The sequence below is a fragment of the Chanodichthys erythropterus genome, chromosome 2, assembly GCF_024489055.1.
Source record: "Chanodichthys erythropterus isolate Z2021 chromosome 2, ASM2448905v1, whole genome shotgun sequence".
NCBI lineage: Eukaryota > Metazoa > Chordata > Actinopteri > Cypriniformes > Xenocyprididae > Chanodichthys > Chanodichthys erythropterus.
The window spans coordinates 27,550,265-27,567,612 of NC_090222.1; the positions used below are offsets into that span (position 1 = coordinate 27,550,265).

The 17,348-nt window shown below is 39.2% G+C and overlaps 1 protein-coding gene across 2 annotated transcripts; it reads right to left on the reverse strand.

The window, feature by feature from the left end:
• Positions 1-255: 255 nt before the first annotated feature.
• On the reverse strand, positions 256-16,712 carry gon4lb (gon-4 like b). 2 transcript variants are annotated; one of them, XM_067407758.1, is made up of 31 exons: positions 16,582-16,712; positions 15,852-16,072; positions 15,670-15,771; positions 15,296-15,537; positions 15,001-15,075; positions 14,857-14,907; positions 14,718-14,768; positions 14,531-14,629; positions 13,712-13,822; positions 13,421-13,597; positions 13,118-13,337; positions 11,884-11,985; positions 11,758-11,798; positions 11,572-11,684; positions 9,823-10,024; positions 9,522-9,608; positions 7,928-8,102; positions 7,668-7,818; positions 7,182-7,332; positions 6,876-6,992; positions 4,782-6,539; positions 4,229-4,520; positions 3,947-4,110; positions 3,639-3,836; positions 3,361-3,504; positions 2,781-3,092; positions 2,587-2,697; positions 2,261-2,435; positions 1,290-1,563; positions 1,102-1,204; positions 256-998 (listed from the first exon to the last, which is right to left on the reverse strand). In XM_067407758.1, exons 2-31 carry the CDS (start codon positions 16,051-16,053, stop codon positions 885-887), a joined length of 6,114 nt encoding a protein of 2,037 aa, XP_067263859.1. In that variant the 5' UTR covers positions 16,054-16,072; positions 16,582-16,712; the 3' UTR covers positions 256-884. The 2 variants fall into 2 exon arrangements, with proteins under 2 accessions (XP_067263859.1, XP_067263851.1); XM_067407750.1 differs by lacking the exon at positions 16,582-16,712 and having other exon boundaries at positions 6,876-6,980.
• Positions 16,713-17,348: the final 636 nt, after the last annotated feature.

The window sequence follows — 17,348 nt, forward strand, 5'->3', positions numbered from 1 at the left end:
ATTTAAAAGCAACGATTAATATTAATATTTGAATATATTAAAAGAATTGTGCATAATTACAATTCGTATATATAATAATTAGTAGCAAAAGACTTTGGCCTACGTGTCACTTTACTCACTACTAGTACTCACAAGCTGATTGGTCCAGTTTTGGTATGCGTATGCGATCTTCAACCCGGAAATTAAAAGTGCAATGGTTATATTTATATATGTTAATATTTGTGTGTAATAATTCAGTCTTCCACAAAACCTGGTATAAATAGTAATTTTATTATTCGTCGCTCAAGACAAGTTTGTGCATCATTCTCAAAACTTACATCTGAAGCAAAATAAAACAAAACAAAACCATCAATATAAAAATACTGTACATGCCCCCCATATGTTCATATATTCACAGAATATACAGTCAATCTGTGTATACCATCAAAAACAACAGTGGTGAGAATCTGCTGGTTAGTGCTTAACAATGAAAATTACTTTACTGCATCTTTTGACATGTCAATGTTTCATTTTGTGCTCAGGAAGGGCCATAAAATTTGCCCACTAACTGCAATACAATAATCAGGCCATATCAGAACCTGAGCTGTTTTTGTGCTACAAATCTACAATAATAACTTGTACGCGTGTGTGTTGGTTTTGTTTGTGTAGCATGTGTCTGATAACATCTTCATATTTCATGGATTTATACTTCATATGTTACATAGAGACCTTCAGACCCGTTGTCACCATGCTTAAATTATGTTTTCAGCTGGTGTTAAGTGCAAGACATGGGATTTAGGTGCATGACTAATCTCCAACTAGAAGAAGTGCATCTGTGTTTTATTGCACAAAGACAACAGTTCATATGGATGGAGAAAAGTCTGATCCTTCCTTGACTTCAGGGCTCAGTCCTGCTCCTCATCAGTGGCAGACTGCTGCTCAGCAGCCTCGTCCTCTGAGCTGGCCTGACAAGCTGACGTATGGAAGAGACGCATCAGGTCCCGAAATCTCCTTGAAACCTAAAGAGATATTGATGTTGAAAAAGGCACAGGAAGGAATGGTAAAATTGCTTTACCTCAAAGATCAGTGCAGATCTGTAACTTTATATTATATTTCTGGTACCTCACTGGCTGTTTTGTTTCCAAGCTGCTCTGCCACAGACTGAAAGGTGCTCTGATTGGCTCCTTGCTGCTGACAGGCAGTAAGGATCACTCGATCAGCCTCTCTATGAACCAGATGATAAGCCATGTAAAACACAAGCACCAATAAATAATGCTCAAAAACAGGTCATGATCTGTGGCTGTGCTCACCTGGTCCAGAGAATGACCCTCTCTCCGCTGGGAGTGAGGGAGATGTTTTTGGCACACACAGGTGTGTCTAAGGCCGGGCTCAGTGTGCTCTGCTGAGTGGCATCTCTCTCTCCTAATTCAACTGAATCATCTTCATCCCTACTGTGCTTCTGTGGAGACGTATCATGTTTATCCTCTTCGTTTTTCTCGTTGTCTTCTTCATTCTGTATTTTTTGCTCCTCTGAGATGGGGGAAGGGGGTCTCTCTCCTCCCTCCCACACAGGCCCGTCACCTTCTGCAGGAGCAGGTACAGAATATTTTCAGTTTGTAGTTTCAGTTGAACTGTCAGTACAAATTAGATTCAGTAACAAATGACAGATTATAGGGTCAAAAAACCAATACCAACAAACATGTGAATGAACACTCCTGCATTTTAAAAAATATTAATGTAAATATTAGCAAATATAAAGTATATAAGAAGTCTCTTATGCTCCAAGGCTGCAGTTATTTGATCAAAAGTACAATAAGAAGAATACAATTGTGAAATATTACAATTTTCATTGTAACGTATTCCTTCAGAAATCATTCTAATATGCTTGATTTGCTGCTCACAAAACATCTCATCAATTTTGAAAACAGTTGTGCTGCCTATTTTTGTGGAAACCACTATTCTTTTATGAATAGAAAGATTTATTTAAAATAGAAATGCTTTTGTAACAATATAAATGTCTTTACTGTCCCTTTTGATCAATTTAATGCATACTTGCTTAAAGCATTAATTTCTTACTGACCCCAAAATTTTGAACAGTAGTGTAAATAAGTAATAATTCATGTAAATGTAGTAATAAACAACTAATTTCTTTAGATTCTTTAGAAACAAAGATTCTTTAGATTTTCCAGAATCTATCTTCAGAGGCTCAGTAAGAATACCTGTAAGATGCTGATATTAATCATTAAAAACCAGCGTAAATTAACTAAAAAACAAGCATTACCACAATGTGGACTGTTTGCTCCACTGCCAGTCTCATCTTTAACCTCTTTCTCTGCCTCTCCATCCTCCCCTTGTCCTCTTTCCTCTTCCTTTTCTTCTCCTCCCCTTTCAGATTGCGCATCAGCAGACGGAAAAGCAGAATCACGATTTTTCAGCACCTTAGAGCCATTAGTGGCCTGTTGACCCATAAAAACAAACAGGAGTCCTTCTCAAAGCATGAAAATATAAAATGAGAAATGTGGTCTCCATCAAAATGTGTCCTTAAAAATAAGGGTGGCAATTACACATATTTCAAGATGTTACAGCAAACACAAATAAAGCGAGCACCTTGTTGCTATGACAACGCAAGCATCCCTTCCTCTTATGCCTGCGATGTTTGGCATCATGGCTGGAGTCATGACAGGGACAGGAGCAATCTTTCTCAGGCCAATCACAGTCCTGAACAAAAGCACAAGATTAACAACAAAACAAGAATGGGAAAAACAACTGTGAATTCACTGAGATGAACAACATGAAGACACCTTGTAGTTGCCATGCGTGCGCATTTCTTTCCTCCTTTTGCTCCTGCTGCTGATCTGTCGAACCTTGTGAGATTCTTCATCCTCCTCTAGATCAGGGAGTGTGACCTCTTCAAACCCTCCCCATACACTTCCTCTAGAGCTCACACTCATCCCTGCTTCTCCATCTGTCCCAGTGGCCATGTCCTCTGGCCAAACAGCCTCTTCAAACTGACCAGGACGTGCTGGAGGTGGACGCATCTCGTCAAAAAACATCCAGAATTCTCCCTGTAGGTGCGTGTGGCCCTTTAGAAGGGTGGCCATCTGTGCTTTGAGCTGAGTTACAAAAGCAGAAATAAAGGGATTTTAGAGGACAAGTCTGGACAATGAACAGTCTAAGCCAGTGGTTCCCAAACTTTTTCTGCCAGAACCCCCTTTTGTAGAAAAAAATCCAATAGGATTTCAAATACTTAATTCACTTTTGAACAATTTAATGCATCCTTGCTGATTAATTTCTTTAAAAAAAAAAAAAAAAAGAAAAGAAAAAAAATCTTACTCGCTGCAGAAAAAAATTTAATTTATTGATTAATCCATCTATCCATACCTCTTCAACGCCAGCAGGACTGAGAGGACTTCCACTCTGCAGCGCTCTCACTATCTTCTGGTAATGAGATGGATTCTCCCCAAAACTGATCTCCAACTGACGCAGGAACCGACGACTCCTCTCAAAGGCCTGCTGCTCCTCAAACTGGGGATGGGAGAGAGAGGTTGGGAGATACAGATAAAGTATTACTTCCTTTTTTTAGCACTGACATTAATCAAATCACTTGTTATTTGCCTGAAAAAAAAATCTCTTTTTGTCTATAAAATGATTGCAAGTACCAGGCCACACTCCAGAGCTTGTTCGGGTAAAAGGAAAGCTGCAAAGTCCTTGAGAAGCTCAGGCCAATCTTTGAGGAGAAGTTTTAGCTGGGAAAACAGCTCTATAACACTGCGGCTCTCTCCTGCCTGGTCAAACTCATAAAGCAGCCCTAAAAACTCCTCCACCTTACCAGGGATGTCTTGCAAGACTTCACGCACCTATAAAAGCACAAGAAATGGAAAGAAAATGACAGAGAGAGAAATTGAGTGTTTCTCTAATCACTGGTGTAAAGGAGATGCTAGTGTGTCAAAGATACAATTGGTCTGACCCTGTTGAGATAAGCCTGGGCAAAAGCCATGTCTTTGCTCTCTCTCATTGGATCGTTGTCCAAAATGTGGTCATCATACAGTAGAAGGAGCTTTGAGGCATCTTTACTGCCTCGTTCCTGACGGCGACCACGCTTCAGACTACGAGGGGGTGGGCGACCGCGGCCTGTAAAAGTAAATAAACTATATTCACTGAAACATTTCATATTGGAAAACTAACAAGTCGGCTCATTTCACCTTGACATCACTAAAAACAACATTATCTGGTGTTTTATTGTGCTGACCTCTTCCACGGCCTCCTCCTCTCCCGCTGATCTGTGGGGGGTCGTCGCCCAGTGGCGCATCTCCCTCAGGAAGCTTTCCGCCTTCTCCCTCCCCTGCTTCCATCTCATCACCCTTTATCGCCCCATCATCCTCATCCTCAGAATTCTCCTCCTGCGAATTCTGGGAAGCAGGGGAGTTTTGAGAGTTTGGGGAGGTGGGGGATGTTGGGGATGTGGGCGAATTGTCCTCCTCTGAGTCTCCCTCTCTGCACAACCTCTCTGATGCCAACCAGGTCAACTTTTCCATGGTCTCCTACCGAGGGAACACAGAAATAAAACTTAATAAATCTACTTTTGTAAAAAGAAACAAAACTAATTTCAAGTTCTTAATAATACTAATACTTCATAATACACTTTTAACATTAAAATCTAAATTCTATGCCATTCCATGAAATAAAATATTAGAATTTTTATACCAATGCTTATCCCTAATATTTTAAATATCATAAACAGGTTCAACTGCAATTTTTTTTACAGATTTTTTGGTTGACATTTTCTGAAAATATAAACAAACCTGAAGTTCTGGAACAGACAGCACAGATTCCTCTGATGCTGATGACATCACTTCCTCCTCATCTTCATCCTGTGTGAGGTCATCAAAATCCTCCTCTTCCTCATCCCGCTCTCCATCACCATCTTTTTCTCCATCTCCATCCTTCTCTTCTCTTCCTTTATCACCACTTCCACCCCCATCTCTTTTTCTGCCGCCTTCTCCATCTCCATCCTTCTCTCCTTCTTTATCTTCATCACGCTCTCCATCTCCCCCACTGTCCCTTTCCTCGCCCCGTCCAACATCCTCATTCCCACTGCTCTGCTTCTCTCCCCCACTGGACTGTTGCTCCTTTCCATCTCCAGTGCTGTGTTTGCGCACTCCCTGTGTTTCCTGTCTGCCAGAGCCCGACCGGACAAGAGGACAGTCCTCAGTATCAGTCTCCACCCTCAAGGAGCCTTCAGCACCACAGTCCGTGTTTGCATCCATGCTGGTCAAACTGGATTCGGGGCTGCAAGAGGACTCTGAAAGTGTCAGGAGAGGACTACCAAACAGAGCACCTGCCATTTCCTCTTCCCATCTGTCTCCAGCCATTTCCTCATCCTCTTCTTTTCTTTCTCCAGAATCCTCTCCTCTAACTGGCAATGGTGTGGATGGTGTTATGTTTAAAGGCACCTCAGTCCTCTCTGTGGAGCTAGCTGGAATGTCAGAGCAGGCAGTCTGTTGGGATAAACTACTTGGTGCACCTTCAGCAGGAAGTGGAGCAGGTTGGTTCAGAATGAATGGGTCTTGGTGTAGAAGTAGGAACTGAGGCACTCCAGCAGGTGAAATGGTCTGAACCAGAACAAACTGAGAACTGTCTGCTGCTGCTGGTGCTGATGTCAGAGGAGAGAAGGCAGTCCTTTGATCATTTTGAACACTACCAGAGGCATTTTCCATGGGCTGTGTACCAGGAACTAATTGTAAAACAAGATCCTGAGAGGGAGATGTGACCATTCTCTGTGTGGTGGCAGTCAGGTGAGGTGCATTTTCATTGGCTTTGATAGCTTTATCTAATGGAAAATTCTGTGTAACATTTAAGGATACTGGTTGATCCATTACAACAGCAGGGTTGCTTACGTTTCCTGTTCTACCAGAGGGCAGGGGCAATAGCTGGGGAAGCTGGGGGGCTGGTTTCAAAGGAGCAAGTTTTCTAGGCATGGTCTGTTTCTTGCGGTTCTCGGGCATCTGCTGCATGCCACATGTCCTGACTGTCACAGAAGCAAGTAGAGGCATGTCACATGGGTGTATCTGAACTACAGTGGGGGGCAAGTTGGCAGAAAGATGTGCTGGATTACCAGCCCCCAATTCTGGAGTAACATACTGAAAATTAATAGGACAAGTAGTACTCAATGGGACGGTCCCATGTGCAGGGGTCACAGAGGGCTGGACCAAAGGGAACACTCCATTTATAGGAGTGCTAGGTGCTTGGGCCAATAATATTACACCATGTGCTGGAAGTGGTGTGGAGACATTGGCCAATACATTTCCTGCACCAGTGGGACACGGAGGGGCTTTCGCCAATGGTGTGAGAGTAGGGCGGACGAAACCGAACAGACGGCGGGATTTGGGCTGTGAAGGGCGACTTACACCTTTTGAAGGATGCAGACGCAGAGAGACACCTTTAGGGAGGAATTGTGGGTAGCGTGTTCCTTTTGAGAAGGACAGGGTAAGAGATTTGGTGGTGGAGGTCACCTGTAAACTGCTCTGACAAACTGCCCTATGGATGTATGGTAAGCTTTTCTGTAAAGACAAATTGGAAACCATTAGAGTTGCACCTGATATCAGATTGATACTTTTTTAAATTGTAGAATTTCTTTTAAATAGGTTTTAGTGAAAAAAAATCAAGGGAAGTGGTTCTCAACTAAGGTGAACTTCTAGGTGGTCCAGAATAAGAATTAATTTAAATTGAATTATTTTAATGCTTAAAAACACTAAAAATTTACAATTGTTGAGTTTATTTTTATTACAACAGAAGTACCAGTAGATATCAGTTTAGATAGGAAGGCCTTTGAATAATGTCTCTGGGAAAAGGGGGGTCTTGGTGGTTGAGAACCACTGGTCTAGGGGTTGTAATACCTTCAGCCAGTTTGGCATTATGTTCTGCTCTCTCTCCACAGGAGGGCGCTCCTCTCCAGGTACCACAGGTCTGCACATCACCGGCAAAGGAGGAACCACACCATTCTGGCAGTAAAACTAGGACATCCATCATCACATTGTCATGATAGCATGTAACCCACATTAAACATGACTGAATATTACGATTTCAATTTTCAGCTTCAGAAAGTGTAGAAATTATAGACAAACTGGGGAGCAAACGTCCACCACCACAAATAACAGTGTATATGAAGATGTGCAAATAAACATAGATGATCTACAAATCACCTTAATTATGTTGTGTGGGCTTTTGAAAGACGCCATTTCCTTTACACGTGTACGCAGCTGCTCTTGACGCTTGGGCCGGATCAGGTAGCGGCTCATCAGGTGATATGGGAACTCTGTTTGAGCAAAGTGCTTTAACCCCAATACTATCAGACTATAGAGAGGTGGGATCAGAGGAAGAAAGAGAGGCACAGGGTAAACTGGGTGAAGGTATGGCTTACTATATTATATATATATATAAGCAATGCAATTTCCTGAAATATGTATTTCTAGCACTACAACACAATAAAATATAGATCTAAATTAGCCATAAAAATGGTTCTTTTAATAATTGCCAAATTTTTCCATGGCAAGGATGACATATGCATGTAAATTCCCCACTACATTCACAGACTGTTAATGACTGAATAAAAACATTTCTATAAAACATTATAACATTTACTCCCATGAATGAAACTAGATGTGGTTGACAGAGAGAACCATTTGTACCCATCTTCTCCTTTGGTGTAATAACTTTTGCTCCATGGGCGATGCAGGACTGGATCCAGACTGCAGTGTGGTAGAAGCTCTGGGTACAGAAACACAGAGCGTGTGGCGAACAACCATGCAAGACCAGCAGGGAGCAATGGGTATGAATGAGCTACAGGAACAGAAAACATACTGCCATCAGATATAGACACACACACATCCATGCATGTGCTCTTCACTTGATTTATTGGGTCATATGAATTCATTATGAGATGCCTGACCTGAGTGATGGCGAATGGGTTTAGGAGGAAGATACAGAGGAGACGGACATTGTTTTAACTCCTCGAGCAAGTTGAGGGAGGGCTCCAAATTACACACCCTAAACATACTTCTAAAACTTGGATTAACTGCTGACCTCCCCTCCTCTGCCCGCTCCGCAAATGACAGCAACTCTCCCTATCAACACAGCACAGAAAACAATTTTAGTGCCATTACAATGAAACTGCAAACCAACCCTCTATGAGTAACCACTCGCATATGTGACCAAATTTCACGCTAGGCGACTAAAAAAATTTCTTCAATTAGCCAATGGCTAAAAAATTGTACGATTTCGCATGACTGTGACTGAGTTAGAGGTAAAACAATAAGTTTAGAGCAGAATCACCTGGTGAGCTTTATGCACCAATGCTTGGCTGAGTGCCCTCTGTCACTTTCTCTCCCATACACGCATTCAACGTATCTTAATAAACAGTCAGTCTGTGTTAAGTGTAAACAGTAAACAGTCGAGAAATAAAACGCATGTGTACAGTATCAGTATATTGAATTTGTGCATTATGTCTTTAAAGTGACAGCAGCCATATATAAAATATTCCTGCTGCTGTCTGTTTTTAATGTTAATCAAATGACAAAAGACTCACTGCAAAAAAAGAAATCACTCACTGCTCTTGACTGATTTTTTGTAACTTTAATAAGGATTCATCCATAATTAATTTATACAGTGAAGAGAATGCAGTGTTACTTTACATTTGATTACTTTATTCTATTTCTGCACCTAATCCTAATCTGTTTAAATACTGTTAGATCTATCTAAAAAGCAGTTTTTTCATTTGAATCTTTTTTTCTATTGTTTATTTGTGCTATTGCTTGTAGTTTGATTATTTATTCTTATATTATTGTAGACTGTTTACTTGTATTTAATGTTTGAAATTTATATTTATATTATATTTATATAAAAAAAATTTTTTTTACATTGTTCTAGCATTCTTTTTAGCATTCTAGCATTCATTAAAAATTACTAGCTAATGGCGACTTGAGCTTCTATGTGTCCATAGAGAGTTGCAAATGGTACATTTTTGAAAACAATGAGATATACAAAAATAAAATTTGACATTCTGAACAAGATTTATTCATAAAGCTATGTTTATAATTAACCTTTTTTGGTTTCCCTAAATCATATGTTAAAAAAAATGTTAAATCTTCTGCTTCATATCACATTGTCTTTAATTTTTGTATGTAAAACAAATTAAAATCTTGGAAATTAAAAACTTTTTTAAACAAAATGAGGGGGAAATTACATTTATGGATAAGGGAATGAAGAAATTTTGTACTTGTAATTGGACTGGTTTTCTTGTAATTTTATTGGTTATAAAAAAAAAATAATAATCTGTCAAGCAACAAAAGCAGCTGAGAATTATTTCTTCATGTTAAGAAAAAAAGAATAAAACAATTTGAACAATTTATGTTTATCACACAGGAGAGGCAACAGGCTGTTCAAACAGGCAGAGCACCTGAAGCATGTTAATCAGTCTTTTCTTGAGCGTTAAAGTTTCTACAAACAAGCCACTGATGTGGTTGTTTAATCCCCAATTTTCTTACCAGGAAAAGTTTAGTTGTTTGAGCTTCACTCTGTAGCGCCCCCACTGGGTTGCACAGCATATTGACCTGTGTCAGTAACTGGACATGCTGCAAGAAAAAAAAAAAAATGTACCGGTAATCTTAAAATCAAATCAGCATAACACAAGAGCTTTAAAAATATGTTTTTCAATATTTTTCACATTCATCAAACAAGGATCAACAGCTTTTTGGTAAAAGATTTGATCCCTGTGACCAGGTAACCCTTTAAGAGTAAATTAAGAGTGTTCAGTGTGTATGGTGGTGTTTAAAAACGGCTTCTTACTTGCTGTATTTGCTGCTGCAGCTGTATTCTCTGAGGAGACGTGACCATCAGAGGACAGCTTTGCTGCACAAGAACCATGCCGGGCCCAGGTGCATGCTGGGTGGTCCGAACCTGGTTCTCCCGTCGCTGCTGCAAAGCATCCAGCTGCTCTCTAACTGTCCGCCTGCACGCTGTCAACATGTTAGCCAGCGGCTCCTCAAACCTGATGACAGACAAACAGAAACATACTGAATCTGAAGAAAGTGAGGGATGCTTTTAAATGTGTACTAGACGCACTAATAATTATTGCAAAGCAAATATGATATCTTGATGAGACGTAAATTGAATTGTTCTGAAATAGTGTTCTCAACTAGTGATGCATGATATATCAGTACCTTATCATTTATTGGCATATATTAAAGATTTTTTTAATTGACCGTATCAGTCATTATTGGATACTGAATAGTATAAATGCTCATTTCCTCAATTTAGTCATTGTAGTCATTGAATACTAACTTATCAATTCTCAAAATGAATAGCCATTTTCTGAGCATTATCATGTTGCGATACCTAAATTCACTTTTAGCATAATACAATTTTACTTTTTAGTATTTTATTTTTTTTAATTTATATAGAGAAAACTGTATAGAAATTTAATATAAGCCATTTATTGCTTATCTGCCATAAGATGACAATTATCAGCTTATTCATCCAGAGTTAAAATAAAATAATCATAAAAATAAAGTTTGAATATTTTCCTTTGTAAAAAAATGTTACTTATGTTACTTGGATCTAGTGACAATATTTTATAAAAATCATTGTTAAGTCACGGTCATCAAATTTGACTAGCTAATTAAGCAGGCCGAGTCTCTTATACTCTCTGTACAATGTACATGACCATTACAGGCACAGGTCCTTGGCATTTACACACACACATTCACAGTGTGGAAGAGACAGCACAGACGTCAATGTACCTCGTTAACATTTAAAAACCCCCATCAGCCACATCTCTGTCTGTACCCAGAACACAGTGACGCACAGAAGTCACATTCACACAGTGCAAGCTGTAATGACCCCTTCACTAGGTAAATAATAAGCTGTAACACTGTGACATGTCCATCTCTTGACAGTTTTGTGCTGACTGATACTGTACTATTTCCGTAACAACATTAATTACACGTATCTTTAAAGATCATAGAGGTGACAAGCCTGATGTGACAGGTTTTAAATAAGGGCTCAGACAGGGACTGTTGATGACTGTTATAACATCAGCAAAAGGGCCATATGTTTTAATGGAAGCCCTTTGAGTAGGTGTCAGAGGTTTGTTTGTGTGTGTGCGCGTACGTGCATGTAGCGGTTATCTGTTCCAGTAAATGAGCTCTATTTAAAGGCTCTGTGCCTGGATTCTGCACGTAGCAAGGCATACAGTGAAATCTTTTCAGCACGTTTACAGTGACGTATAGACCTGCACCTGTACAGAACTCAACAGTGGGGGTTCAATTTGTGTGCATGTGTTCAGTCTATACTGAATGTGTACATGTAGCTCCGCAGTGTCCATTCAATGTCCCAGGTCTACAGCAAAACACTCGGACACATTAGAGCATTTCTCTACCTCCCTACCCAAACAGATACAGCATTCCTTGGCTGCTCTGTCCCATAGGGAGGACTCATCTTGAGGGTTGCTTTGTACTGTTAAAATAAAATTGTATTTCCATTGTAGAAATGAAAAAAGACATATGAGCCTTGGACAAGGTGGTGTGTGCGTGTTACCTAATGGCTTGAGGAACATTGAACTGTGGAGTGTCATCGGCCTCCTCATCACGTTCCTCATCTTCTTCGTGACCTTCCTCATCTTGTTCATTGGCTGCCAACTCATCATGGAACTGGAGAAGAGGAGAGAAAATGAGTTAGGAATGACTGGCTTTATTTGTTCCTGTTAGTGTTAAGTCCTCTTACCGTCTCAAACAGCTCTTCCATGAGCTCATTGACTTCCTTCTCTGCAGAGAGAGAGAAAATAATTACTAAAAGCAAACACTTTAAACTGAGGGGTTAACTCAATCTACAACTCATATAAAAACCCACTTGTGATGCGAACAGCACGGTCATTTCGATAATCCTCCAAATCTGGCTCATCTAGATCATCTAAAAAGTTATATTCAGGGTCGTCATCTTCATCAGCCTCTTCTAAAATACAGAGAGAGAATCATCAGAATAACTGTTTTTCACTTGTGAGAATACACACACAAAGCAGCAATGCTGAAAAGGAATTGGGGAAAAGGTCAGGGGATGAAAAACATGGGTGGAAAAAACAGAGGTAGGTACTTAATCGCTGACTCACACACACATTAAACTCTCACACAGTGGAAGCCATTAAGACATTTAAGAAAAGTGCTTTGACAGCATCTGTCTGAGTGCAACGGGCATGACAGTGATTTGTTTAAAGGACATGATTACACTTGCTGGTTCACTGGTTCAGCAAAGGCCAAAAAGCGAATGATAGATGTCAAAAACAGCCCCAAATAATATCAACAGTTTCAGGTTGGTACGAGTTTTTAAAATGTTTTTGAAAGTCTCTTATGTTCACCAAGACTGCATTTATTTTATAAAATAATACAGTAAATATAGTAATATGTTAAATATTATTACAATTTAACAACTTTTCTAATTGAAAATATTTTAAAATGTAATTTATTCCTGTGATGGCAAAGATGAATTTTCAGTATTTATTACTCCAGTCTTCAGTATCACATGATCCTTCAGAAATCATGATGATTTGGTGCTCAAGAAACATTTATTTTTATTATCACTGTTGAAATCATTTGTGCGGCTTGATACTTTTGTGGAAATCAGTTTTTTTTTTTTATTTTATATAGGATTCTTTGATGAATATAACATTCAAAAGAATTAATTATTTAAAATAGAAATCTTTTGTAACAATGTAAAAGTCACTTTTGATCAATTTAATGCATCCTTGCTGAATAAAACTCCCATCCACCCGCATAAAAAAATTATTGACCCCAAACTTTTCAACATTAATGTAAAATATTTAATTTTTTGGATAATGTTTCAAATAGTTTAAAGAGTAGTGTTTGCTTCTTTCAGCTTGTGGTCTGCATGTTCATAAATACCCATAAATATCTCTGTACAAAAAAGATCTAAATTATACAAATTATGGATATAAATATTACTAATAATAATACTTATAATAATTAATAATTTAATTAATCAAATTTAAAATCAAAGGGAAACATAATCGTGCTGCGAACATAATCAAAACAAACGCAGATCATATCCATTACACACTACGCCTGCTGACCTTCATTGTCCAAGTGAGAGGTCATGAGTCCCTGTAGCCATTGGGTCCATTCGCGGTCCTCTGGTGTGGAGACGTTATCGTACATATCTGGTGTGATGTCTGGTGCATGGAGCTCTGCCTCCAGCTGATCCAGAGGAACATCCCTCAGTGGACGTTTTGACCGAGTACGGCAGGCTACCAGACTGTCATTTGGCTCCCCTCCACCGCCAGTGCTCAGAGCCTTCAGCAGACAGACACACTGAATTTAGAGAGAAACATATATAGTATGCAGAGGGACTTTTTTGTGTCTATGTGATTCAGTACCTGGTAAGGCTCCATGCAGAGAGGACTGAGTTCAAGTTCTTTATCCACAGCATGGAGTTTCTCAATGAAGGGGTCAGGGGCCCTGAGGGATCGTGAGGGGCCACATGATTGAGGTGGTGGGGCAGGGGGACCCATAGGCACTGCCTCAACTCTCAAGTGCCTGGAGAGCCTGGGCTTCTGTGACAGAGATAGAGGAGGACAACGAGAGATAAAGAGACTTAAACCTTAAAAAAAGTACAGAAAGAATGAAACATAAGTATGTATATGTGATCATAATACTGTTTAAAGTACCAATCTGGGGCTGTTGTTGGCATCATCACATTGGGAGGGCGTATTAGAGGAAGAACGTCTGCTGCCACGTGGTGAGGAGGCCGTGCTCTCCACATCACTCTCCAAAAACATCTGAGAGAAAATTCAAATATATGCTTTTATGAATCAGTCAAGAGGCTGTTATTGAAGAATGAGTAGTAATAGGTAGTAACAAAAAAACAAAGATTGAGTATAAATGGCAGGGTTTTTCCTGCAATGAAAATATTTTGGCGGCCACCAAAATGAATCTTTGTCCCTTCAAAGATTATTTGATCATTTAATGTGATGACACCTGCTGGTCTGCAGTACCAGTACCCTCTGATAGCCAGCTGCTTTAAAATGCTCCAGTGAGTGTTTGTGTAAGCACTCTGTGAAGAGCATCAAAGGTTTCTATTTATAAAGCGTTTTTGCAGCGTTGAGATTTGTAGCCAATCACAGACATGTCGGTTGAGCACTTGAACACAATGGCCAATCAGATGCATTTAAGTTGTCAGAATCCACTCAACACCGCTCAAAGTGGCGAAGTTTTTGTTCAGTGCAAGTTCTGCAGACTTGCGATTCCTTTCATTCACTATGGGTAAACGTGTTTCCATCTTAGTTTATGTGCCTATCTTCTCATCTGATAAAAAAAGGTAACTGCCTCAATAGAACGCATACGTTTTTTTTTAAGCGCATTTGTAACATTATAATGTCTTTTTTTGTCTACACCCCAACATTTTGAACAGTAGTATTTGTATAATAATTTTGAACCATAATATTTGTATAATTTTTTTTTAAGTATGATGTGAGTGTTATATGCACCTCCTCAGTGGTTTCATCCTCCTCATCTTCATTAGGACAATACTCTTCATCAGAGGAGTCCTCCTCCTCTTGCAGGGGAATGTCCACAAACTGGGGTGGCTAAGGAAAGAGTCCAATTAGCAAGGAACATCAACAACCAAAAACAAAACAAAACTCTCACAGGTGATACATCACAACCATTTGATACCTTAATCTCACTTGGCTTCTTTATTGGGGAGATGTTCCAATTGCCCATCCCCTAAAAAAAACAACAAAATTATTATAACACTCTCACATATAAGAGCTTAAAATGCTTAAAACTTCCTAATGAGAAAAAACACACTCACCACCCCTTTCTCAACAACTTCTTTGAGCTTAGAACGGGTCATTTTAGGCTCCTACATTAAACAGAAAATAAATATAATAATCAAATAAAATGTTCATGTTCAATTAGACTTCCACTGTAAGAGTTAAATAATGGAGGAACTTACAAACATGGGCATATCTTGTGTGTCTCTTATAGCAGCTTTCATCATGGCCACAACATGCTCATTAGTTATCACCTCCTGAGGTCAAGAGAAATCAGTTTATCAATAGTTTTTAATTTTTTTTTTCAAATTACTACTGATTTGCATTTCCTTACAATGATGTTATTTTCCTGATGATTCATAAAATAAGCTCAGATCAGATAATAATTCAGTAATGTGAAAGCATTTGTTTAATATTTCAAGAACACATAAGCACAAAATCTCAAAAGAACTTGCATCTTGTTGAAATCAGACTCACATGGATGATGTTACGAACGTTGACAGAGGAGAGCTTGAGTTTTTTAGATTTGAGCATTAAATCTCTGTCCAGCTTCCTCAACTCTTCCTCACTCTCGTCCTCTTCCCCAATCTCTCCTGAAGTCTCTTCCATCTCTCCATTCTTCTCAGGGGTCTCTCCTTCCACCCAAGTCATTCCACTCTTCTTTAAATTCACTCCATTTCGTTTCCTCAGCCACTCCTCTCCTTCACACCTGTCCTCATCTAAGGATTGGCAATGAATGAGAGATCATTCCGATTTCAGAAAACTCCTAAATCCAGTAGCGATGTTTGACTTGGAAAGTAACACAACTAAGTTAAGTGTGATTAATAGCAAGGCCAAATGTGTTGACTCACCCACAGTGATGACCAGACCCAGCTCTGCATCCACCTCTGACTGCAGGGGGGATGAAAGTGGAGTGGAGTCATGGGCACTGTCACTGTTATCCTCACCATGGTCTGCACACACACAGAAAACAACCAAATATCAAGCTCTGCTATAAACTTCCCTCAAGGAATACTGCTTATTTCTGCATTACCTGCACTGAAGTTCTGCTCCTGGCAATTGGATTGAACTGGAGTTTGTATTGACTTTGCCTTAGTAGGGGTGGAGACCTTCCTTCTCCAGGAACTAGGAGACAGTTTGAGAGGGAAAGGAGATCTGCAGACAGATTCCCTCTTAGGTGCTTTGGCAGGATTCGGTTGTGGTTCTGGAGATGACGACTTACGTTTCCACCCCATGTTCAATCTGTCTCTGAGCCTGAAAACACAGGTTAGGACAAAGTGATGTCTTCTGTCTTCAAACTGATCCCTTCCAACTAATCTTTAACAGACCTTATTCAAGAAACTATAAATATAACTGTCATACAGGGAAAACTATAAAAGGTTAACATTCTTTCTGGTTGTGTATCAACACCAAGTGAGGCGCTTACCTAGACAGCTCAATAGTAAGAAACATAGACCAATAAATTATAAATACAGCAGTCTTATGTTTACGTCCGGTAAAGGTTTTTCTGGTACACCAGGACAATGTACAAAATAAAATATATGTGTGTTTTATTTATAATTCATTGTTAATCAAGTATAGAGAGACTGAGATCACAAACAGTGAATCTGTAGGATTGTATTATTGACTGCTAGCTTATTTGCTACTTAAAGTTAGCATTGCGCACCTAAACAAAACACGGGACTCGTAAATAGTTTATATTTGTGCCACGCAACGATGATATTTGCTCTGTTCACATTTCATGATTTAAAAATCCCTCTTACCCACGAACAAGTATTTGCAGCCATCGGTAGCTTTATACACACAAGCCCGCCGCTTCACAACAAACGGCGGGTGTTCTGGTCATTTCCTTCCCTCACAAACAGAGGCGATGACAAACCGTTCCCACCAGTTTTGCCAACTGCTTTCAATTAAAAGTAGCTAAAACTGGTAGCTAAATGTCACTAGATGACATCATAATGGCAAATGCATTGATCTATATAAATATGAATTTAGATCAGTGGGCAAAATAAGAATCTAGATAAGATTTGTCCCTAAACTTTTGAAAAGTCTCAAAAGGGACGGGAAAGTCGCTAAACCTCAGCAGATCCTTCACACTGCCACTGTGCAAAACCACGACAGTCTTTCAGCTATATTTTTGAGTAGTTTTAATAAAATTACATTTTTTTAAAGCGTTTTGTAAAAATTGTGACGCCTTGAAAAAATATAAATAAGTAAAAAACAAATAAATGTAGGTAGAGCACACCTGCAGTCAGACTTTTTTGTATTATATACAAATGTTGAAATTAAGTGTTAGGCTATTTTATGTCTTTGATTGAAGGAAAACACCTGTTAATGTTAAATTATGTTTGGAAGTGTTTGTTAGTTTTTATGGTTACCACCATTGTGCAGTAGGCTAACAATTATCTTCCTGCAGACCGTCTTTTAATTATACACACAACTGAATGTAAAAAATAAACAGATCTTTTCCATTTACTCAAAATCATAGAATTTAACTATGGAGGACCAAACCTGCAGAAATTAAAAATGA

Coding starts and splice junctions, on each gene's coding strand:
- gon4lb (XM_067407758.1), bottom strand. CDS start 16,053: ATGGGGTGGAAACGTAAGTCGTCATCTCCAGAACCACAACCGAATCCT. Junction 11,986..13,117: donor CTCTCACTTGGACAATGAAG/GTCAGCAGGCGT, acceptor TCTGTATTTTAG/AAGAGGCTGATGAAGATGAC. Junction 4,521..4,781: donor TGTCTGTTCCAGAACTTCAG/GTTTGTTTATAT, acceptor TTCCCTCGGTAG/GAGACCATGGAAAAGTTGAC.